This window comes from Temnothorax nylanderi, unplaced genomic scaffold (genome assembly GCF_030848795.1).
Source record: "Temnothorax nylanderi isolate EJ_2023f unplaced genomic scaffold, tnyl_v1.0 TNYL_tig0316_pilon, whole genome shotgun sequence".
NCBI lineage: Eukaryota > Metazoa > Arthropoda > Insecta > Hymenoptera > Formicidae > Temnothorax > Temnothorax nylanderi.
In genome coordinates, this window is record NW_027249378.1 from 184,995 (window position 1) to 203,889 (window position 18,895).

At 38.1% G+C, this 18,895-nt stretch overlaps 1 protein-coding gene across 2 annotated transcripts; it reads right to left on the bottom strand.

The window, feature by feature from the left end:
* Positions 1-3,767: 3,767 nt before the first annotated feature.
* Positions 3,768-17,046, bottom strand: LOC139781111 (uncharacterized). Of its 2 annotated transcripts, XM_071719928.1 has the most exons (9): positions 16,694-17,046; positions 15,670-15,866; positions 13,526-13,663; positions 12,736-13,033; positions 9,545-9,793; positions 9,158-9,389; positions 8,644-8,883; positions 8,007-8,287; positions 3,768-7,736 (listed from the first exon to the last, which is right to left on the bottom strand). In XM_071719928.1, exons 1-9 carry the CDS (start codon positions 16,793-16,795, stop codon positions 7,458-7,460), a joined length of 2,016 nt encoding a protein of 671 aa, XP_071576029.1. In that variant the 5' UTR covers positions 16,796-17,046; the 3' UTR covers positions 3,768-7,457. The 2 variants fall into 2 exon arrangements, with proteins under 2 accessions (XP_071576029.1, XP_071576030.1); XM_071719929.1 differs by lacking the exon at positions 8,644-8,883.
* Positions 17,047-18,895: the final 1,849 nt, after the last annotated feature.

Genomic DNA, 18,895 nt, shown 5'->3' on the forward strand with positions numbered 1-18,895 from the left:
TGTATAAGAAGATCCGTGGTGGAAACACGTTTTGGAAACAGGATCGACAGAGATGAAGTTGATCTTTATCTGAATTCCAAACGTTGAGCGGTCGAACATTGAAATGAGATTCAAACTGGTTTGCATTTCTTACGTGTACATTGTTACGAACGCGTTCATTAGGAAGAAACAAAATGTCGTTGTTTATTTTTCTGCAAAGATAAAGCCAACGTCATATAAGATTCAGTGAAATTACGAATTCAATAACTTCCAGTTATTTTTTTATTTGCATTAATTTTTTTATGCATTTGGACATCGTTTATGTCGCAACTTTTTGTAATGTTAACATCAATGATTCACACCTGACAAAGTTCCTAAAATTTTATCATTGATAACGATAAAACGGCAATTATCCAAACTATGCGATTTTAACTGACGATCTTGGATCAGCAAGCAGTTTGGCTGCTCATATACACGGAAAAAAATAATTCTGCTATTGTAGCAAAATCGTCATTGCTACTGCATTGTTATTTATAGCGACAGCAACAACAATGTAGTTGACACAACTAATTTTACGAATTATTCGTCATTAGGACAAAATCTGTTGTATTGCGAGAAAAAAATTTCTGAGTGCATTTGTTTTTAGAATCACGTTAATTTGCTATTGTTAATTTGCTATTGAAGCAAAATAATGTATTCTTAGCAGATACATTTGCTATCGGAGCAAAATCACTACTCAATAGCCTTTGTCGCCTCACTGATCAAAGAGAGAAAACAAAAGAGGATGATACACACAAGGAAATGTTTGGAACTGTCCCTCACATTTTTGATGGGCTTTGGATATGTTGCAGAGTAACGAAAAATAACACACGTATTTTTTTATCGGCTTCGAAGCATGTTTAGGGGTTTGAAATAACTCCTTGAAAGAAATTCCATATATTTGATTATGAGTGAATATCTCTGAAACCGTATATGAAAAAATGTTTTAGACAAAAAGTACGGTATTAAGTGATCTCTGTAACTGTGTATTTAGATTTTTTTAATGTCATATTTTTTAACATGCCCCCACTCTTTAATGTTATTTTTGTAAAATATGAACATACTTCGAAGCCGATAAAAAAAAATACGTTTGTTATTTTTCTCTGCTTTACAATATGTATATCCAAAGCCCATCAAAATCGATGAGAGACAGTTTTAAACGTTTCCTTATTGGCCAGTCTACAATGGTCGTTAGTCGTTAGTCAGATGTCGGAAGAGAATCGGAAAAAGTCATAAGCGTATCGTAAGGCGATCGGAAGTCTACAATCGGCGATCATAAGCGATTGGCCAAATGCCATCTCTTACGATCACCGATTATACAGACTTCCGATTGCCTTACGATACGCTTATGACTATTTCTTCTGACTCTCTTCCGACATCTGACTAACGACTAACGACTCATTGTAGACTGGCCTTATGAGATAATTAATATTTATCGCGCAGATTCCTTGTATTCATGCTCTATGGCCGCATATGTGCACGCTGTGTCCATAAGCACGTGTGGTCTATAAGTGAACGAGTGTTGTATTCTATGAATATTAGTTGCTTTCCATTTACACTCAATAAGTGATCTGAGTCACTCAGTTATGTGAGTATTTTATACTCAGGTAAGATATGTCATTTATTGTATTTACCTGCTTATTTTGGTGACAGAGCTATCGCATAATAATACAGAGGTCCATAGCCTTACTTTTAATGTGAGTTTATTAGATTTATTAAAGCACATGGTCTCGATTGTGGATAAAAACTCAGTTGAATCTCACTTGCCAGTATGCAAAAAGAACGTGCATTTAACTGAGTTATGACGTCACAAGTGAGAATTATCTGAGTTTTGATGTAAATGGAAAGCAACTATTGTGTCGTATTCTCCTTCCTACAAAAAAGAAAGTTCCATTTGTGTCCGCAAGAACTTGGCTTTGCAAACAGCACATTGTTTGCAAGTCTCAATATTCATAAGATTCCTTATTTAAGGGTAACTAATATAAACGCAAGAGTCGCATGCTTTCGAGTGATATTTGTCTGATCTACTAATTTGTCCGTATGTGTAGCAAAATATGTAACTAATCTTTTTGCTGCTGTGTCAGCAAAGGAAATTTGGTTTATTAACGGATTTCATTATAGCTAAATTATTAATTACTCCAGCAACAGAAGTTAGGTAAAGCAACAATGCACATTAAAACATCTGGAATATTTACTCGCAACCATATACTCAAATAGTATGATAAAATATTACTAATGTAAATATAAATACATAAATATTTACATATTAATATAAGTACACGATAAGAAAACATTTTGTATTTGAGTATATTTCTATTCGTGTAGAAATTTTTGTGTTATATTTTTGACATACATTGGTGTTAACGTAACATAATTGTCATTGTGTTATTTTGACTTTTTTCTGCGTTAAGTTATTATTCAACGTTTTCTAAGAGTAAAAATAACACAATTTATATGTAAATGCATGAATTCTTGGTGACATATTTTATATGTTAAAATGAACACCTAAATTACTTTCCTCTCTATAAGAGTTACTATCTGTTAAATCAACATTTTCTTATGTTATTCATTATAAATAGATATCGCTGTCTTCTGTTTTTTTGCAAGAAAAAGAGAAGAAAAAATAACATTTAATGTGAGAACAATATTTTATTTTAATTACATTTAACATTATAAGGCCATAACCTGTCCCCCTTAACGATGTTGGTGGGACCGGGTCTTAATATGTTAATTTAACATAAACTTTGCTTCCAGATATTACAGCGTCCATGTATTACAATTTTGTGTTGATTTTTCATGTATTACCTGTGTTATTTATTTACATATTTGCCTTCTGTTAAATTAACATAAAAATTAGAGTGGATAAATTGGGACATGTGAGATGTGTTAAATTTAATACAAAATTTTTTACTGAATTTTTTACTGAGTACTTAATAATGAGAAAAACTTAAATTACTAATTACTTACTAGTATTACTAATTATTTACTTCCCTCTTACGGAGAAACTGCACGTTGATTGGCTATCGTGACACTTCTTGGTGCGTGGTAAGCGTCTCCGCGTGCTGTGCACAAGAGTCAAGTTCCACTTGTCGATCGCGTGGACCGCGAACGTCATTCTGTTCTTGTTCCTCACTGGGTGTTAAATAGAAACGGAATGATGTCCCGCATCAACGCGATCGTCAAACGTCTATTGCTCACTCTTACTGCGTTACTGCGTAGGAATAGTGCCTATAAAGGCCTTCAACCTTCGACGCTCCACACTAAGTCGACAAATTTCTCAAACGTGTTGATTGGTTGAAATAGAAAAGTTTTCGAGTTTCTAGAAATTTTTTATTTTGTAGCCAATCAAAACGCTTAAAAAATTTGTCGTACGACAAATGAAATATTACCCTAACTGTGGGCGGAAGTGAGGCATTGTGATGACTAGCTACGCTCCGCACTTAGCTAAAATAATTTGCAGTAACAAAGATAATTTCAACAAAAGTAGGTTTGCTTTATGAACAAGTTGACGATTGCTTTCATACATAACTTCTTTGCTACATTAGCAAATCTGCTTATTATTTATAACGTTTAATTTTTTCCAATAAGCTACAGATTTACTGAATTAAACAAATTATTTTTTTTCGTGTTACGGGTCGTACATTGTTACTAACGCATGTATTAGGAAAAAATATAATCATGTCATTTATCCTTTTGCAAAGGTGAAGCAAACGTTATATAAGATTCAGTAAAATTACGAATTCGACAACTTTCAATTATTCTTTTTATTTGCATTAACTTTTTATACACTCAGACATCGTTTATGTCGCAACTTTTTGTAATGTTAACATCGATACAACATTCACACCCGACAAAGTTCCTGAAATTTTATCATTGACAACGATAAAACGGCAATTATCCAAGCCGCGATTTTAACTGAGGATCTTGGATCAGCAAGCAGCTCGGCTGCTCGTATATAGATAAGATTTGCAATTCTAGCAAATTCGAGATTGCATGGACGTCGTAACATATACGCGTGGAAACGATCGAGCCTCGTGCGTACGTAATAAAGTGTTGCTATAACACTGTATATATTTAGCAACAATATTATGTAAATTAAGTAGACACCGATCAGAAGGTGATCCGTATTCACGCCATGTTAAGCGTGCGCTCTTTATTAATTCTTCATTACAGCCATCAACTTATATATACCGAGTGTCACCTAATTCGCGCCCACTATTTACACAGCGATATTTTTTATCAAAAATTTAGTCGAAAAGTCCTGAACCATTTTTTTCCTATAATGCTTAATAGTAAAACAGTATTGAGTAAAGTCAATCCACTCACAATCAGTGCCGCCTTTTAGCCGGCCGTACGTCAGTGACCCGCGCGCCTGAGTAGATAGTATGAGTGAGCGCACACTACCAGGCGCGCGGCTCACTGATGTACACCCGGCTAAAAGACAGTACTGATTGGATTGACTTTACTTAATAATTACTGTTTTACTGAGCATTATAGAAAAAAAATGGCTCAGGACTTTTCAACTCAATTTTTGATAAGAAATATCGCTGTGTAAATAGTGGGCGCGAATTAGGTGACACCCTGTATATATAACTAGCTGGTTACCCGGGCTTCGCCCCGGAGGACATATGTAAAAAGACGCGCAAATAGACTCTTAAGATTTCAAGGAACATATTGGTATAAGTTTTTTCAAAATCGATCCAATACTTTTCGAAATATAAAAGCAAACATACATACACACCTATTTATTTCGAGTATTATGTAAATGAAGTTGAGATTGAATTTGGCGATGTTCGTTAAAGCGGTTCTTTTTTAAGAAAATTTGTACTTTTTGTAGAAATGTTTGTGGTTGCTCTAACTTCCGCAAATTTTTAGATATCGATCTATTTCTAATCATACTATTATATAAAACCCGACTGTTTGTCTGTCTGTCTGCCCGTCTGTCCACGAACTACTCATTCGTTAGTGGACCGAATTTTTACCAAAAGTATATCGGTCATTCGGAACCAGTTTCCAAAAAGATCGGTATCAAAAAATAGTACACTTTATATCATGGCAATCCCCAGAAAATTCTAGCCCTACTTCATATACAATTCTTTGAGATTCGGTCAATTATTTCCCGAGAAATTTGAAAAATTTCGTAACCGGTTTCCAAAAAGATCAGTAAAAACGAAAAATTATACACATTATGACAATCCCCAGAAAATTTTACCCCTACTTTGTATATAATTCTTTAAGATTCGGTCAATTAATTCCCGAAAAATTGGAAAAATTCCTAATATCGGTTTCCAAAAAGATCGGTAACGAAAAATTATACACTTTATAGCACTCCCCGGGAAATTCTACCCGTTTTATATACAATTCTTTAAGATTCGGTCAATTATTTCCCGAAAAATTGGAAAAATTTCGGATACCGGTTCCAAAAAAGATCGATAACAAAAAACTATACACTCTATAGCACTCCCCGGAAAATTCTACCCCTATTTTATATGGTTCTAATACAAATTCGGTCCAATAGTTTTTAAGTTAAAAACGTACAAACATACACCACCCGTAAGAATTAAAAAAATTAAAAAAATCGGTTTCCAGAAAATAGATAACGAAAAACTATACACTCTATAGCACTCGCCGGAAAATTCTACCCCTATTTTATATGGTTCTAATACAAATTCGGTCCAATAGTTTTTAAGTTATAATAACGTTTTTTTTTAATTTTTCTAATTCTTACGGGTGGTGTATGTTGGAACGTTTTTAACTTAAAAACTATTGGACCGAATTTGTATTAAAACCATATAAAATAGGGGTAGAATTTTCCGGGGAGTGCTATAGAGTGTATAGTTTTTCGTTATCTATTTTCTGGAAACTGATTTTTAAAATTTTTTTACCCATAAGAATTATAAAAATTAAAAAAATCGGTTTACAGAAAATCGGTAACGAAAAACTACACACTCTATAGCACTCCCCGGAAAATTCTACCCCTATTTCATATACTTGTGGTAAAAATTCGGTCCAATAGTTTTCAAGTTAATAACGTTCAAACACACCACCCGTAAGAATTTTATATAATAGTATAGATATAGATAATAGTATAGATGTAATATAAATTATATTAATATTATCCCTAAATATTATATTGTATATCGGTGGAATCATGTATAAATTAAATATATACGATTGGAATGAGAGATATCTAGCTTGTAGGTATCAATTGTAAACATAATACGCGAATACGCACCGACTCTTGCACGTTTATAACAATCTCTCGCCTGAACGAAAATGTTCTTGTCACGTCATCAAACGTCCAGAGAGAACGTCGAAGATATTTGTATACATAGAATTGTACGTACACATATGCTCTAAGTAGTTTTTTTGGATCAATTCCAATGGCTACTTACACTATCGGCTAATTTTAGCTTTATCTACGTTGCTAATAAAAATAATTATCGCGTAGACGTCAGTCACAAAACAGTTGTGGAATTCACGTCTACGATTGTAACTATCGAGCGAAACTTGACATTTACAAAAGACACACACATTTTTTAATTTGTTTTTTTTTTCTTAAATAGCGTAACTCGGCGCTCGATAAACTTACCGTTCGAACATTCCTCGGAATTCACATCTTTGATTCTGACTTTGTTGCCACTTTCTGTCAAAAGAACTTTCTCGGGTGTCCGACTTCCATCCGTTGTTCTCCACTCTCCACTGCGAGTCTGTATGACTTACTTCGGAAAATTAAAGATAAATTGGACCGGAACTTTCGTAGATAACGAGTTTTCGCGAATTCATCGCTGACGCAAACTTTTTATCGGTATTTGATCGGAAACGATCATTGATTAATTCTTCAGGACGAGCGAACAAATTTCTCGAAAACGAGTTTGCCAACGGTGTATTAATCAGTTCTTCGGTTTTTGTTGCAAAAATTGGTCTCACGTCATTGTCGCGTCACATAACGTTGCAGAGTGAAAGTACAAAAATATAATTTCAGGATATGTCGATGTATATATATTAATGTCGAATATAAGGATCTGCAAAGAACAAATCCATATTTCCTTCAAACTTTTTACAGTGCGTTAAGACACGTAAGAGATCAGCTTACGAAACGTACATTTTTGGACAAATTATTTGTCGAATACCTCCTCCTCGCTCTCGTGTCGCAAACACGAATATTGTAAATGCAAGTTATAAAACTCTTTACCGCAACTCTTCACCGGCTAACTTTATTTTTGTAAATTCATGAAATAAACGTGTCACGCGATTGGATGTTCATTTATTTAGAAACTTCCTGTGAACGCCATGTGAATCAGTGTCGCTTAAATACACGCGGTGAAATTTTATTTTGTTCGCAACACACACGCACACATATATATTCACATACACGCGCACACCACACGCATACACGAACGGATTATTCAAAGGAAAATACATTTAAGAGGGTAGGCTTAAGAGGAGGGAGTTAGAAGTGGCCTCAGCTGCGCAGCCTCTTCATGATCCTCCGCGGAAACTTCGGGTTCGCGATTGCTGCTTTTCAACTTTCGCCTCGGTGGTCTCGTTTGCGGACCCTCCTTCGATCTCTCAAGATTGTCGTCTTCGTCGTTCCTCTCTGCCTTGGTTTCGATTTCTTCGACGCTACTCCAACTGCTCTCGCTCTCGCTGAACTCTCTTTTCTTCATGTTACCATTCACCCTTTCCTTCTCTTTTTCATTCTGTTCGCCAGTCTCCTACATTCGAGTAATTAATTGTGTTTAAAGTAGAATTGAATTGTGAATTGAATTATATACTGAAGAGATTATATACAAAAAGATAATTATTTGACTCTTTCATTACGATCGCCATTAAAACTGTCGTTACGTGTCGATAATTTATAATCCTTAAAAGACTATTTGACTTTGTTGAGTCAAAAAAAATATATAAATTATTTTTAATAATTATATAATTATTTAAGATAATTGTGCAACTGTATAAAATTTCGAATTTACTTTATCACTTACCATCATGGCGAGAGATTTAAGCAGCGTAGTAGTTGTTGTCGTGGCTGTAGTCGTGTCCGTGGTATCGCTGCTCTCGCTGTTATTGTTCGGCCTGATCGCGGTTGACAGGGCGCCTTCTTCTAGATTTTTGCCACGTACGTGACGCGTATGTGACGACCAGCCGTCCGAGTTCTTCGCGTTACCCTTGCCGTACTTCGGTGTCACGCCGGTGGTCCATACGCTCGCGTCGCTACTTCCCGTGCTGCTCTCACTTCCGGTGCTGCAGTGTCGCCATCGGCGTTCTATGCACGCGCGATAAAACGAGAGCTCTCTTAAATAAGGTCAGACGCTAATCCAGTTAGAAGTAACTCAGTTACTTGGACGATCCATTCATTTGCAAATCTCCATATGAAACTACTGGCGAACATGTTCAGCGACGTTACGTTGAAAACTTACTTGATTCCTTCTTGCTTATAGAGAGAATAATATTATGCAAAACTGCGAGATTTTCGATGGAAGGAAAAAAAAAAAGAAAAAATATCCGCGTCGGAGAAACTGGAACAAGAGGCGTGATAATTTTTATAAGTCGCGATTTTATTTTAGAATTGCAAATGCGATTGAAGCAAACACTATCTACAAATGTTAGCATGCGACGTACTTTCGCACGGCGGTGGATTAGTATTGGAATTGAGGGGTTTGCTCAGAAGGGGGCTGCCTCCTTCTTGGCTCTCCTCGCTGTACGCGCGCGTTATGAGGATCCTCGGGCTTCTCCTCGGGGTCTCGCACATAGCTATGGAGCATTCCGCGCCCGAATCCGCCCCGATAAAGTCGCTCCGATAACGGGGACCCATCAGACTGGCGGCACTCGCGCTCGCCCTCACCAATTTGCTCGGCTCACCTTCGCGCGCCATGATGAAAGGACATGACGCTCATATCAGTGTCGGAACGTTTATCCATTAAGGATCAAAGAGTTTATCCGTCAAGGATCTTTTGATTCATTTTACTAGAGATCTTTTTTCTTTTTCATAAAGATATATTCGCGTGTTACATTAAAGTGTAAGGGAACTGTCGGTTCTCGGTTGCGAATTATGACGAATTAAGAACTATTTGAATATGACGGAAGCACGGATTGTATCTCGATAAAATGGTATCAGCGGGCACGGATCGCGTACCTGATTCAGCGGTCGGCACTCTGAGAGTATTACACGAGGCGGCAGGTTGCAATCTGCCACGCTGGAACCCCAGATTATTGCTTTCGAAACCAGCCCCGGTCCTGCACGAGCCGAGGGCCAATAACGCCTCGCTGAGCCTCCGTTGTAGAGGCGGGAATGGGAAGAAGGAAGCGTTTCCGCTGCCGGAAGGTCTTCTCGAGCCCGCGACGCTCGGCGTTCTCGCCTGTATCTCCTGGAACACGATTTACACAGTTGCTCCCATACGCTACCATATACGAACATAATTGGACATAGCAATAATAACCGTAAACTGCGAAAATTACTATTGCCCTTCGCTCGGCGCTCGAGCGTCTTTTCACGAGCATTCACTTTTCTCGCGTTTCGTACCTGCTGCAATTCCGACTTAGTTGCCTTTTTCCGCCAGTAGTTCTGCACGGATCGTCGCAGGGTCTGCGATTTCAGGCCGTAGAGCAAGCCGTTGATGGGTGGCGAGCACGCGAGGAGGAGCGATGCTAAAGAGACGAGCTTAGGATACGCGTGAAGACGGTGCTGATTACCGGCGCCGCAAGCTTCCCAGAGGATGAGTCCGCAATACGGAAAGTAGAGCAGATACAGAGAGCCGACCAGTTGCATCACCTGAAAAGTTTCGTTTGCGAAACTGAGACGAGAATCGACAGCAGCCGTTTGATGACGCGAGGCTATTTATCTCCATTTAGCGATAAACGCGCGCGGACGGATACATCTGCCAATATATCAAAGTTCAACTAATTATATTCGAAAGTTGCTGGAACGGGTCCTCGAATAGAAATTAAACGGTGGTCCATATAATCACGAGACGCTGCGAGCGAGAGGAAGTTTCGGTATGTATGCACTTCGCCGATGCCTCCCAGCGTGGCGTCTATCGATTTGACTTGCTAACTCCGGGGAAGAAAATTAAATTACAGATTAGTCTTTAACTAGGTGCTTTTCATTAGCCTGATTAGCTTAAATTAAGTGACTCGACAAAAGCTAAGTTGCTTATATTCTTTTTAAGGAAGAATTGGTTTTGACCGCGGAATCGTGAAGACGTTTTGGTACGCTAAAATAGAGTGTGATTTTTTTAATCCTTTCAGGACAGGGGCTTTCTAACGAGAATAAAATATCAAAACTATAGTTTTCTTAAAGATTACCGAGGTCTTTACGATTCTGGTCTCGCAATTCTAAACTTTTAACATCTAATAAGGCGGACCTAATTAATATTCAAATAGTGACGCAATTTGCGTGAAACTCACTTTATATAAATTTTTGAGTTTGTTAAATTCGAATATAACCTTAAAATTACAAAATTCGAAATAACAGATCTATTCAGAACGGAATAGGTTTAACTTGTTATATGTATATTCGAGTTAATGACATGAATTAATAGCAAAATGGTTTTTCTATTCTGGCGATCGTGGTGCCTTTGCACCACAAAATCAATATGGCGTGCTTGAATTTTTAAATAATGTAATTTATATGAAACTCACTTTATATAGGTTTTTGAGGTCGTTAAGTTCGATTCTAACCTCGGATCTTCGGCTCGTTAAAAGAATTAACCTATATAAAGTGAGTTTCATGTAAACTGCATTATTTAAAAATTTAAGTCCGCTTAAAAAAATTAACCCTGGCTGAGATAATATTTTTTGCACAAATTAAATTATTATTTAATTATTATGTTTTCGCATAAATAAATTAAATTATTTAAATAGGATGCTTATATACAGGGTATCCCAAAATAACCAGACATCGTTTTACTAATAGATTCTGTAGAACATTTTAAGACGAAACTTCTTATGCGAAAATGTTGAGGCTATAATAATTTTTAAATAGGAAGCACTTACAGTTGACCAATCCGTTTGCGAAAATCCCTAATACTTAAATATGTCATTAGACTCGTGAAAATGTCTACAAATTAATAAACAGCTATACGAGTCAGGCGCGGTCAGCTATACGTAGGCTGAAACATGCGTTTTTAACTATTATTAACCGGTTATTGCGATAAATATTACCACATGCCTCGGTAGTCGAATTGGTACGACGCCCTTCACGGAATGAGGGAGGTTCCAGGTTCGAATCCTGGCTGAGGTAATATTTTTCGCAATAAATTCTTTACAGTTTTTTAAAATAATTAAATTGCGTTGATCTAATTCCGGGGAGGGAAGCGTATTAATGTTCCAACGATAGCTGTGTTTCAAGTCCGACAAATAATTTAATATTATATACAATGTAATTCGTTACTTCCGTTACGTCAGAACCCCGGAATTTACGAATATTGGTTTGAAGGATAGCGAAAGGCCATCCAAGGGAGGGGGTATGGGAAGACGTAACGAGATCTTATGTTATTTCGGGTTCACGCTAGAAGGGCGCGTGCCTCGAGTCGAATGCACTTTTCGGGAAAACTCCAGTCGTGGGTCAACGTCCAGAAGGGACGCTATTACGCCTACTGAGAGTTTCGTGCGTTCGCGGTCCTGTTTTCGGTCAAGGATATAATATCCCTATTACCGGGAATCGGACCTTGTGCGATTTAGAGAGGTAGTGAGGGGTGATTCGTGGCACTTAGCGCGCACAGAATTGACTCGCGATTCTTAAGCCGCGACGCAACAGAAATCTGTTCTTTTAGTTTAAGTAAGGAGTACGGCTGACTGATGAATTGATTGATAAATACGGCTTCAAAGGTAGACTGTTTCGAGCTGGATCAGAAGTGACTCTAAGTGCGCAAAGTCGCAATTTTTATACAAAATTAAAGAGGCGGGATTACTTTTTATTCTGATTTGATTGGTGGAGTTCTCTTCCGATCGCGACGTAGGTTTCGATTTTCCGCCTATCCCCTGGCGAGTTTCCCCAAAAATCGTCATTGCCTATGAGCAATTTCTAATTAGCGGTTATTCATTGGCGAGTACGTTATCACCTTGCCCTTTGACAATCCCTTCCAGAAGCTTAACTTTATCAATCGCCGCGAGGCGTGGGTCTTAGGTCAAATCCGCGTTTCACGGAAAAGCGTGAGATCAATTCGCCCGTGACCCGAGAGGTCACCTAGATCCTTATGGCGTTTTTAATTTATTGCGACCTATGCCACGAAATTTCGAGATAATTGAAATTTCGTGCTTTATTTCGTGGAATTTCATGGAATGCGACAAACAAGTCTATAATTTGCCTATTTTATTAGGCTCGAATCTTCTGGAAGGTTTCGTCATTTTACTCTTTAATGAGCGATGACAGTTGGAGTGCATCCGCTTCGTCAATTGATAACCGCTATTTTATGGTTTCCGTCTATTTCGTGTGATGAAATGAGTGATTCCGCGAAAGAAAGAAATCGTGGAGTCAACAGGACGTAACACTTCTGTAACTATTAATTTCTTTACTTGCGCACCACGTACCGCGCCTGACTCGTATAGCTGTTTATTATTTCCCTAATACTTAAATATTTACCAAAATCAGATTAATAGTTTCTTAAATAAAAGGTCTGGTCCTTATAGGGGTCACCCGTCCTGAAAGAGTTGGTCAGTTTGCCGTGTTTAGTGTTGCGATTTTGTAAATTCTACAAAAACGTCTGTACGAACCGTGCTGGCGGCACTGTGAAAACGCGGCGGCCCGCCGGCGGAGGGTGCGGTGACAGTTGGCACGAAAAATGGATTTCGCTGATGGGTGATGGTCACCTGGGCGCTCAGAGTGACCTCGTAGATCGCGCTGGCGATACGGTGCCGATGGTACCGCGCTATACCCAGCACGCGTAAATTGCAGACCGTCACGAGAACGGCCGGCAGTCCCAGGCCCAGGATGGCGTAAACGGCACCGTAGAGCGCCGCGGCGGATCCGTTCCCGAAATCCGGAGCGCAGCAACCCAACCCTGGGCTATACCTGATCGATATAGATAGGATATTGGAAAAGAGAGAAAAAGAAAGAATCGATTTAATGAGCGTGATCTCGTCGTGACACGCGGCGATTTTTGCTGCGTTCGTATCAAGCACACGATTGAAAGTAAATAAAACAAGACAAGGGTTCATTGAAACAGTTCGCGGTCGTATTGTTACAATTCGTTCTGTTTAACTTAACTAACTTGCCGCCGACAAAAGCTTCGCTCGGAATGAGAATTCTTTCAAGCGCGCGTCGCGAGAAGCTAGCGCGGAAATTGTCTCGCAGATCGCGTGCCTTTATGCAACGCGAAACAACTTACTTTGACAAAGAGACAGAACACAGAGTAAATCGAATCTCGTTCATTGTGCGAGGAAATGCAGCAATTGCGAGGCAATGTTGTAGAACGTGCGAGCAAAGTTACGGAATGCGACGGTCGATTCATCAGTGTTGGTGTGGTGGTTAATGGTACATTAATGGTAACACGTATATACAAACTTATAAGGTGGCACCAGGCCCGAGAACGGCGGCAAGCACAGGAGTAGAGCGCCCGTCCAAGAGGCAGCCAACCCGACGATCACGCGGCGCGGAGAGACCAAGGCGGCGTAGTGCAGCGGTGCGGCGATCGCGTAATACCTGCACAGAGTAATAGCGAGGCATGGTTGATGGAAATCTGCGAGACACAATTTAATATGCTGGCGCGGGATGAGTTTCACCCACGGCCGAGCGTTTAACTCTAACGATTCCACGAACGGACTCATTAGTCCCGGCTTGTCACTTAATCGGGTTAAATGATATGCTCGGCGATACACGCGAGATGTGTATCACGTCATCGCTGGATGAAAAAAACTGACGAAAATGCAACGCTTTCCGGGCCGAGGAAATCCAGATGTGAGCCTCGAGGAAGTTAAATCTCTTTAAATCGCTGAATAAAATATTCTGTGGTTGATCGATCCACAGGGCCTGGCAGTGCCTTTTGTGGAGGAGAAGAAGGAAAGAAGTTTTCTACATTCTCGGGTGTGTGTTCCGTATTTTCACTATTTTCTTAAAAGGTTTCGCGCAATGCGATGAAATTCACGGAGATTCGCGTACAGAAGAAAGAATACGAAATTTCAACAGAATTTTCAAAAACCGCCCTCTCAAACGATGTACTCGAGTACAATATTACATCAAATAAAATTATCGGGTAAAATTATTCGACGCAATCTATAGATTCGCCGTGTATTTAAAAAATCGCGTGACAGTTAATACGAGTTTGTGGCGAGAGGATAAGCAACAAGTAGAAACGGAACGACTAGGCGATTCTGAAATACAGACTGTATCGAACGAGCGTATCATATCATCTGACAGCTACGGTGATACTGTTTGAGCCTGTGAAATTCTTATTTGACATCCTACATTGGATATCTCGTTGTCTTTTGTATCGGATGAAACCGATGCCTCGTTCATATTACTCGCCATATATCGAGATTTTTATCGAAAGATTTTCCGTAGGAGGAACTCCTTCGAGTCTCTCAGGCTCTTCATTCTCAGTTTACTCAAGCAACAATGACGTTCTTCCTTTCCTCGGCAATTCTGTTTAATGGTATTTTATGTTGGACGCACCGTAATTGGACATGTGCATGTTGTCTATATTTTCAATAATATAAAAAAATTCTCTAGGAGTAATTACCAGTACCTAAGTGGTATCGCGAGAATAATCGTGATGCTAAGTATTTCGATCGGAAACACGTTCGAAAGCAAGTATTTCAAATGCGCATCGTATAAAACGTGATATTACGCGCGATTGACCGGAGCATAATGATTAACAGACATCCTTTGCATGCATCTCATGCATTTACAAGTCCTGATGTATCGATTACCATTTATTGCATAGTCAGCTGTGTTGTACGCTTCGCTGTGAGCAACGAATTAAACGGAAAGCCGATACTGATCTTCATTCGTCCAGAAGTCTTCAAATCGTGCTCAATACGTCTTTGTATCCGAATATTAAATAACGATATTAGAACTGCGTTCACTTTAGACTCTTTCGTGCTGAAAGTATCATTCTATTTTTCTTTAAGGCTCCTGGGCTCTTTCCCGACATCTCGTGAGATGTCAGACGTCAGACGCGAGAAATGTTGAGAATTGACACGTTGAGAATTCTTGCATATTATTTCCAAATAAAAAGATATTTGCTTAAAATAACACTACAGATCACTTCAGCACACTTCGAAAATACTCCGAGTTTAAGTTAAGTCTACCCCTTTCCCTTGACAGTTAATGAACACAGTCCCTAAACAGCCGTAAAATGAATGTAATACGAAACCTAGTCATGCGCCTGCGCATAAGCCTGCATCGTATCACATTCGTTTTACGGATGTTTAATAACTGTCAAGGGAAAGGGATGCAACTCGGAGTATTTTTGAAATGTGCTGAAGTAATCTGTAGTGTTATTTAAAAAAAATATCTTTTTATTTAGAAATGCCATGCAAGAATTTTCAACGTGTCATTTCTCGCTTCTGACGTCACATTCCAACATGGCCGCGACGAGTACCCAGGAGCCTTAACATTTAATGAGCAATAAAGATAAAATAATGCTCTTAGCACAGAAGCGTCCAAAGCGAACGCAGTAGCCTAAGAAGACAGTATGTGAGACTCACCTGTCGCAGTTTAATCCGGTGACGGTCCACAGAGCAACCGGGTGTAACAACGCCAGTAGAAATCCGTGAAGGACGCACCACGTACCTGCGACCGGCCACGGGCCGGTTGCGAAAATCAGCAGTATCAGGCACACCGCTGTTTCCACGGCGCCCAAGTGGATCAGCAGTAAAGTATTCGACGTCTGCTGCTGCTGCGTCTGCGGGCATTGTGTGATTTGTTGATTCGCCCAATTCGGCTCTGCGTTATCATGACTTTTCGCGGCACGAGTCTCAATACTCGGCGGAATTTTGTAATTTAAACTTTTAACAGGTCTGCGAGGGATTGCATACCTCGGCTTTACTATTTAAGATTCTGAATTATTTAAGAGTTTTGTTCTCTCTGCCTTCCTCTCCCCCCCCTCTCTCCCCCCCCCTCTCTCTCTCTCTCTCTCTCTCTCTCTCTCTCTCTCTCTCTCTCTCTTTTATGCGCTCGAAAGAGAGTATTCGACGGTATCTCGGAAAGTTGGAAACGAGTAGAGGGAAATAAGTAAATCCGCGCTACTGTTTGTTGTAAAACGAGATCATAATTTGCATCTTTATCCTGATAAATAAATTTGAGTAAATAATCGAGCATACTATGCGTGTATACGTATTTTTCGAAGAGTTTATTTTTTTCTTCTCTTTCTCTTTTTGCAACTCGTAGCAAACAACCCAGATACGCTTTTAATGAATATCTGTTAACATCACGAACTCTTTAATCGAAAAAAATGTCAGGAAAGTTCACGCTTTATTACATTCGAAAAAGCGGTCTGTCGAAGTCTCTGACGTGAGTGATTGAGATAATTGCTCAAATAAATCGTGCAAATTTGCGACAGATTTTTTTGAAAATATTTAGAACATGTCGCATTTGATTGTAAACTATGGACTGATTCACGGAGAGAGCGTCAAAGACACGATCAGAAAACATATGATAGTAGAAAAATAGAAAGAGGTAGGAGAAACAGTATTTCGTAGTTGTTATAGATATCTGGTCGTTATTATTCACCTGTTTATTAAGACCGAGAACGACAAGGAGAACGTAGCCATTCAGGAGAAGACCCAGAGTTGATACGAGGATGAGAAATACGCCAAAGGGCCAAGGGCCCATTCCTCTTCTTCCTCCCGTGTGCTTTATTTTCTTTCTTTCGTTCGGGATTTCTTCTTAGGCGAAGAGAAAAATCCAGTTCAAGTGAATTTGTCGACTTCGTTGGGTTTCCGGATTCCCTTTTGCAATGTCATAATGGTGGTTCTGACTGAAAAATCTAAAGGCCATATACAGTTATATATTTGCATTAATATTTGGACATCATGAAAAAAATCGTGATCTAAATCATCATCCTCTAAATAGTTTTTGTTGGATTAAGGAGTTTACAATTTTTTACTAACTGAAAACGTTTACTATATTATAGTTTTTTGAAAACATTAATTTGATTTATTTAACTAATATAGTTGTTTTTAATGTAAAAAATAGTAAATAAGCTATAATGCTTAATTCTGGGGTCGCAAAAATATTCACTCATACTCGTTTAGTGATTTTGAGAAATCGATTAGATAATTTTTTATATACTTGTTTATAAACACAAGATGTGTAACTTATTACGTTTTACTTGAGTATTCACACGAATTAACGATGAGAATGGAACGCAAGGCAAAAATCGTTTATTTGATAAACGCCTTGTTATTTATCATTACGAAAAAGACAAATCGTATCGAGAAATCGGTAAATTATTAAATTTATTAAATTTGAATAAGAGTATCACATTATGAAAAAATAATCGTATTGAATCGATACCTCAGAAAGAACGTCTAAAATTGCTTGACTTATATGGGAGTAAAATTGTTAGAAAAATAAAAGAGAAAATTCTGAATTAAGTTGACTACAGAATTATATGAAGAGACTGACAAAAAGGTACACACTGATACAGTTCGCCGAGCGTTGAAAAAAGTTGGTTACAACAATAGAATTGCTCGTAAAAAGCCATTCGTAAATAAGGTGAATCGGAAGAAAAAAGATTAATTTTTGCTAAGAAATTTATTTCTGAAGAGCAAGCATAGAGTAGAATGATACTATATTCGCTGATGAGAGTAAATTTAACATTTTCGGATGGACGGAAAATGAACATGACGTAAAATAAACAAAGAACGTAAAAAATTTGAGGCTAACCATGAAACACGATGGCGGAAGTTTAATGGCTTGGAGTTGTATTTCAACTGTAAGAGCAGACAAATTAATTTTCATCGCAATGGAATTTTGGATAAAATTAAATATTTAACTATTCTAAAAGACAATAAAAAGTGCTAATAGTAAGAATATACGAGACAGTTTCAAACTTTATCAAGATAATGATCCAAAATATAAATCGCAAATAGTGTAAGAATATTTATTATATAATTGCTCAAAAGTATCATATCTACTACAGTCACCAGATTTAAATCTAGAAAATTTATGAGATTTATTGGATCGTAACATTTGGACTGCATCTCTAAGATCGAGAGAAACTAAAATTACGATTAAAAGAGAAGTGAAGGTGTGTTACACCGGATTGTTTCAACAAAAATTATCTCTAACATGCCGAAACGTTTGCAGCATATATATTATTAAACAAAAAGGTTACTCAACAAATTACTAACAATAAGCTTATATTATCATTTTATTAATAATGTATATATTGTAGAAGTGAAATATTACAAGCGCGAGATATTTACAAGATCGTGCACGTTTGGACGTTGGATCGAGTTTCAAAACATTAGTCACGTTTCGAAACATTAACGACAGGTCACACAATTGCAAACAACAGATGACCCTCGATTTGAGAGACGTGCTAAATGATAGCGAAAATTCAAAATAAGATCGGCGAACCGAGCACGGCTCCAGAGAATTATTCTCGTTCATCCGTCGGCCAGTTAAGATCTTCTTCTGTAACTTACATTCTTTACTAAATATATGTATTATTATTGGTATGTATTATTATATCTTGTTAAGTATTTGAATATTTTTGCAATATCAGAATTAAACCCTTTGAAGCACAGCGTGCCATATATGTCACACGTCTCAAAATTAAAAGAAACAACATTTCTTTCACTCCGATCTTTCACTCCGTTTTTACTCCATATCTAGTAGTAGTCTTTTGGGTCGCTAATTCTGAATCTGAAGTCGAAATTCGAAAATTCTCAACAGTTAACTTATATATTTATTAACTTCAGCTAC

What these genes read in the sequence shown, in the direction of transcription:
- LOC139781111 (XM_071719928.1), bottom strand. Translation starts at nt 16,795, where the DNA reads ATGGGCCCTTGGCCCTTTGGCGTATTTCTCATCCTCGTATCAACTCTG. An exon ending in TTCACAGTGCCGCCAGCACG is followed by an intron (nt 9,794 to 12,735) that starts GTTCGTACAGAC and finishes GAAACTTTTCAG; the next exon opens with GTGATGCAACTGGTCGGCTC. An exon ending in CTAAGTCGGAATTGCAGCAG is followed by an intron (nt 9,390 to 9,544) that starts GTACGAAACGCG and finishes ATCGTGTTCCAG; the next exon opens with GAGATACAGGCGAGAACGCC.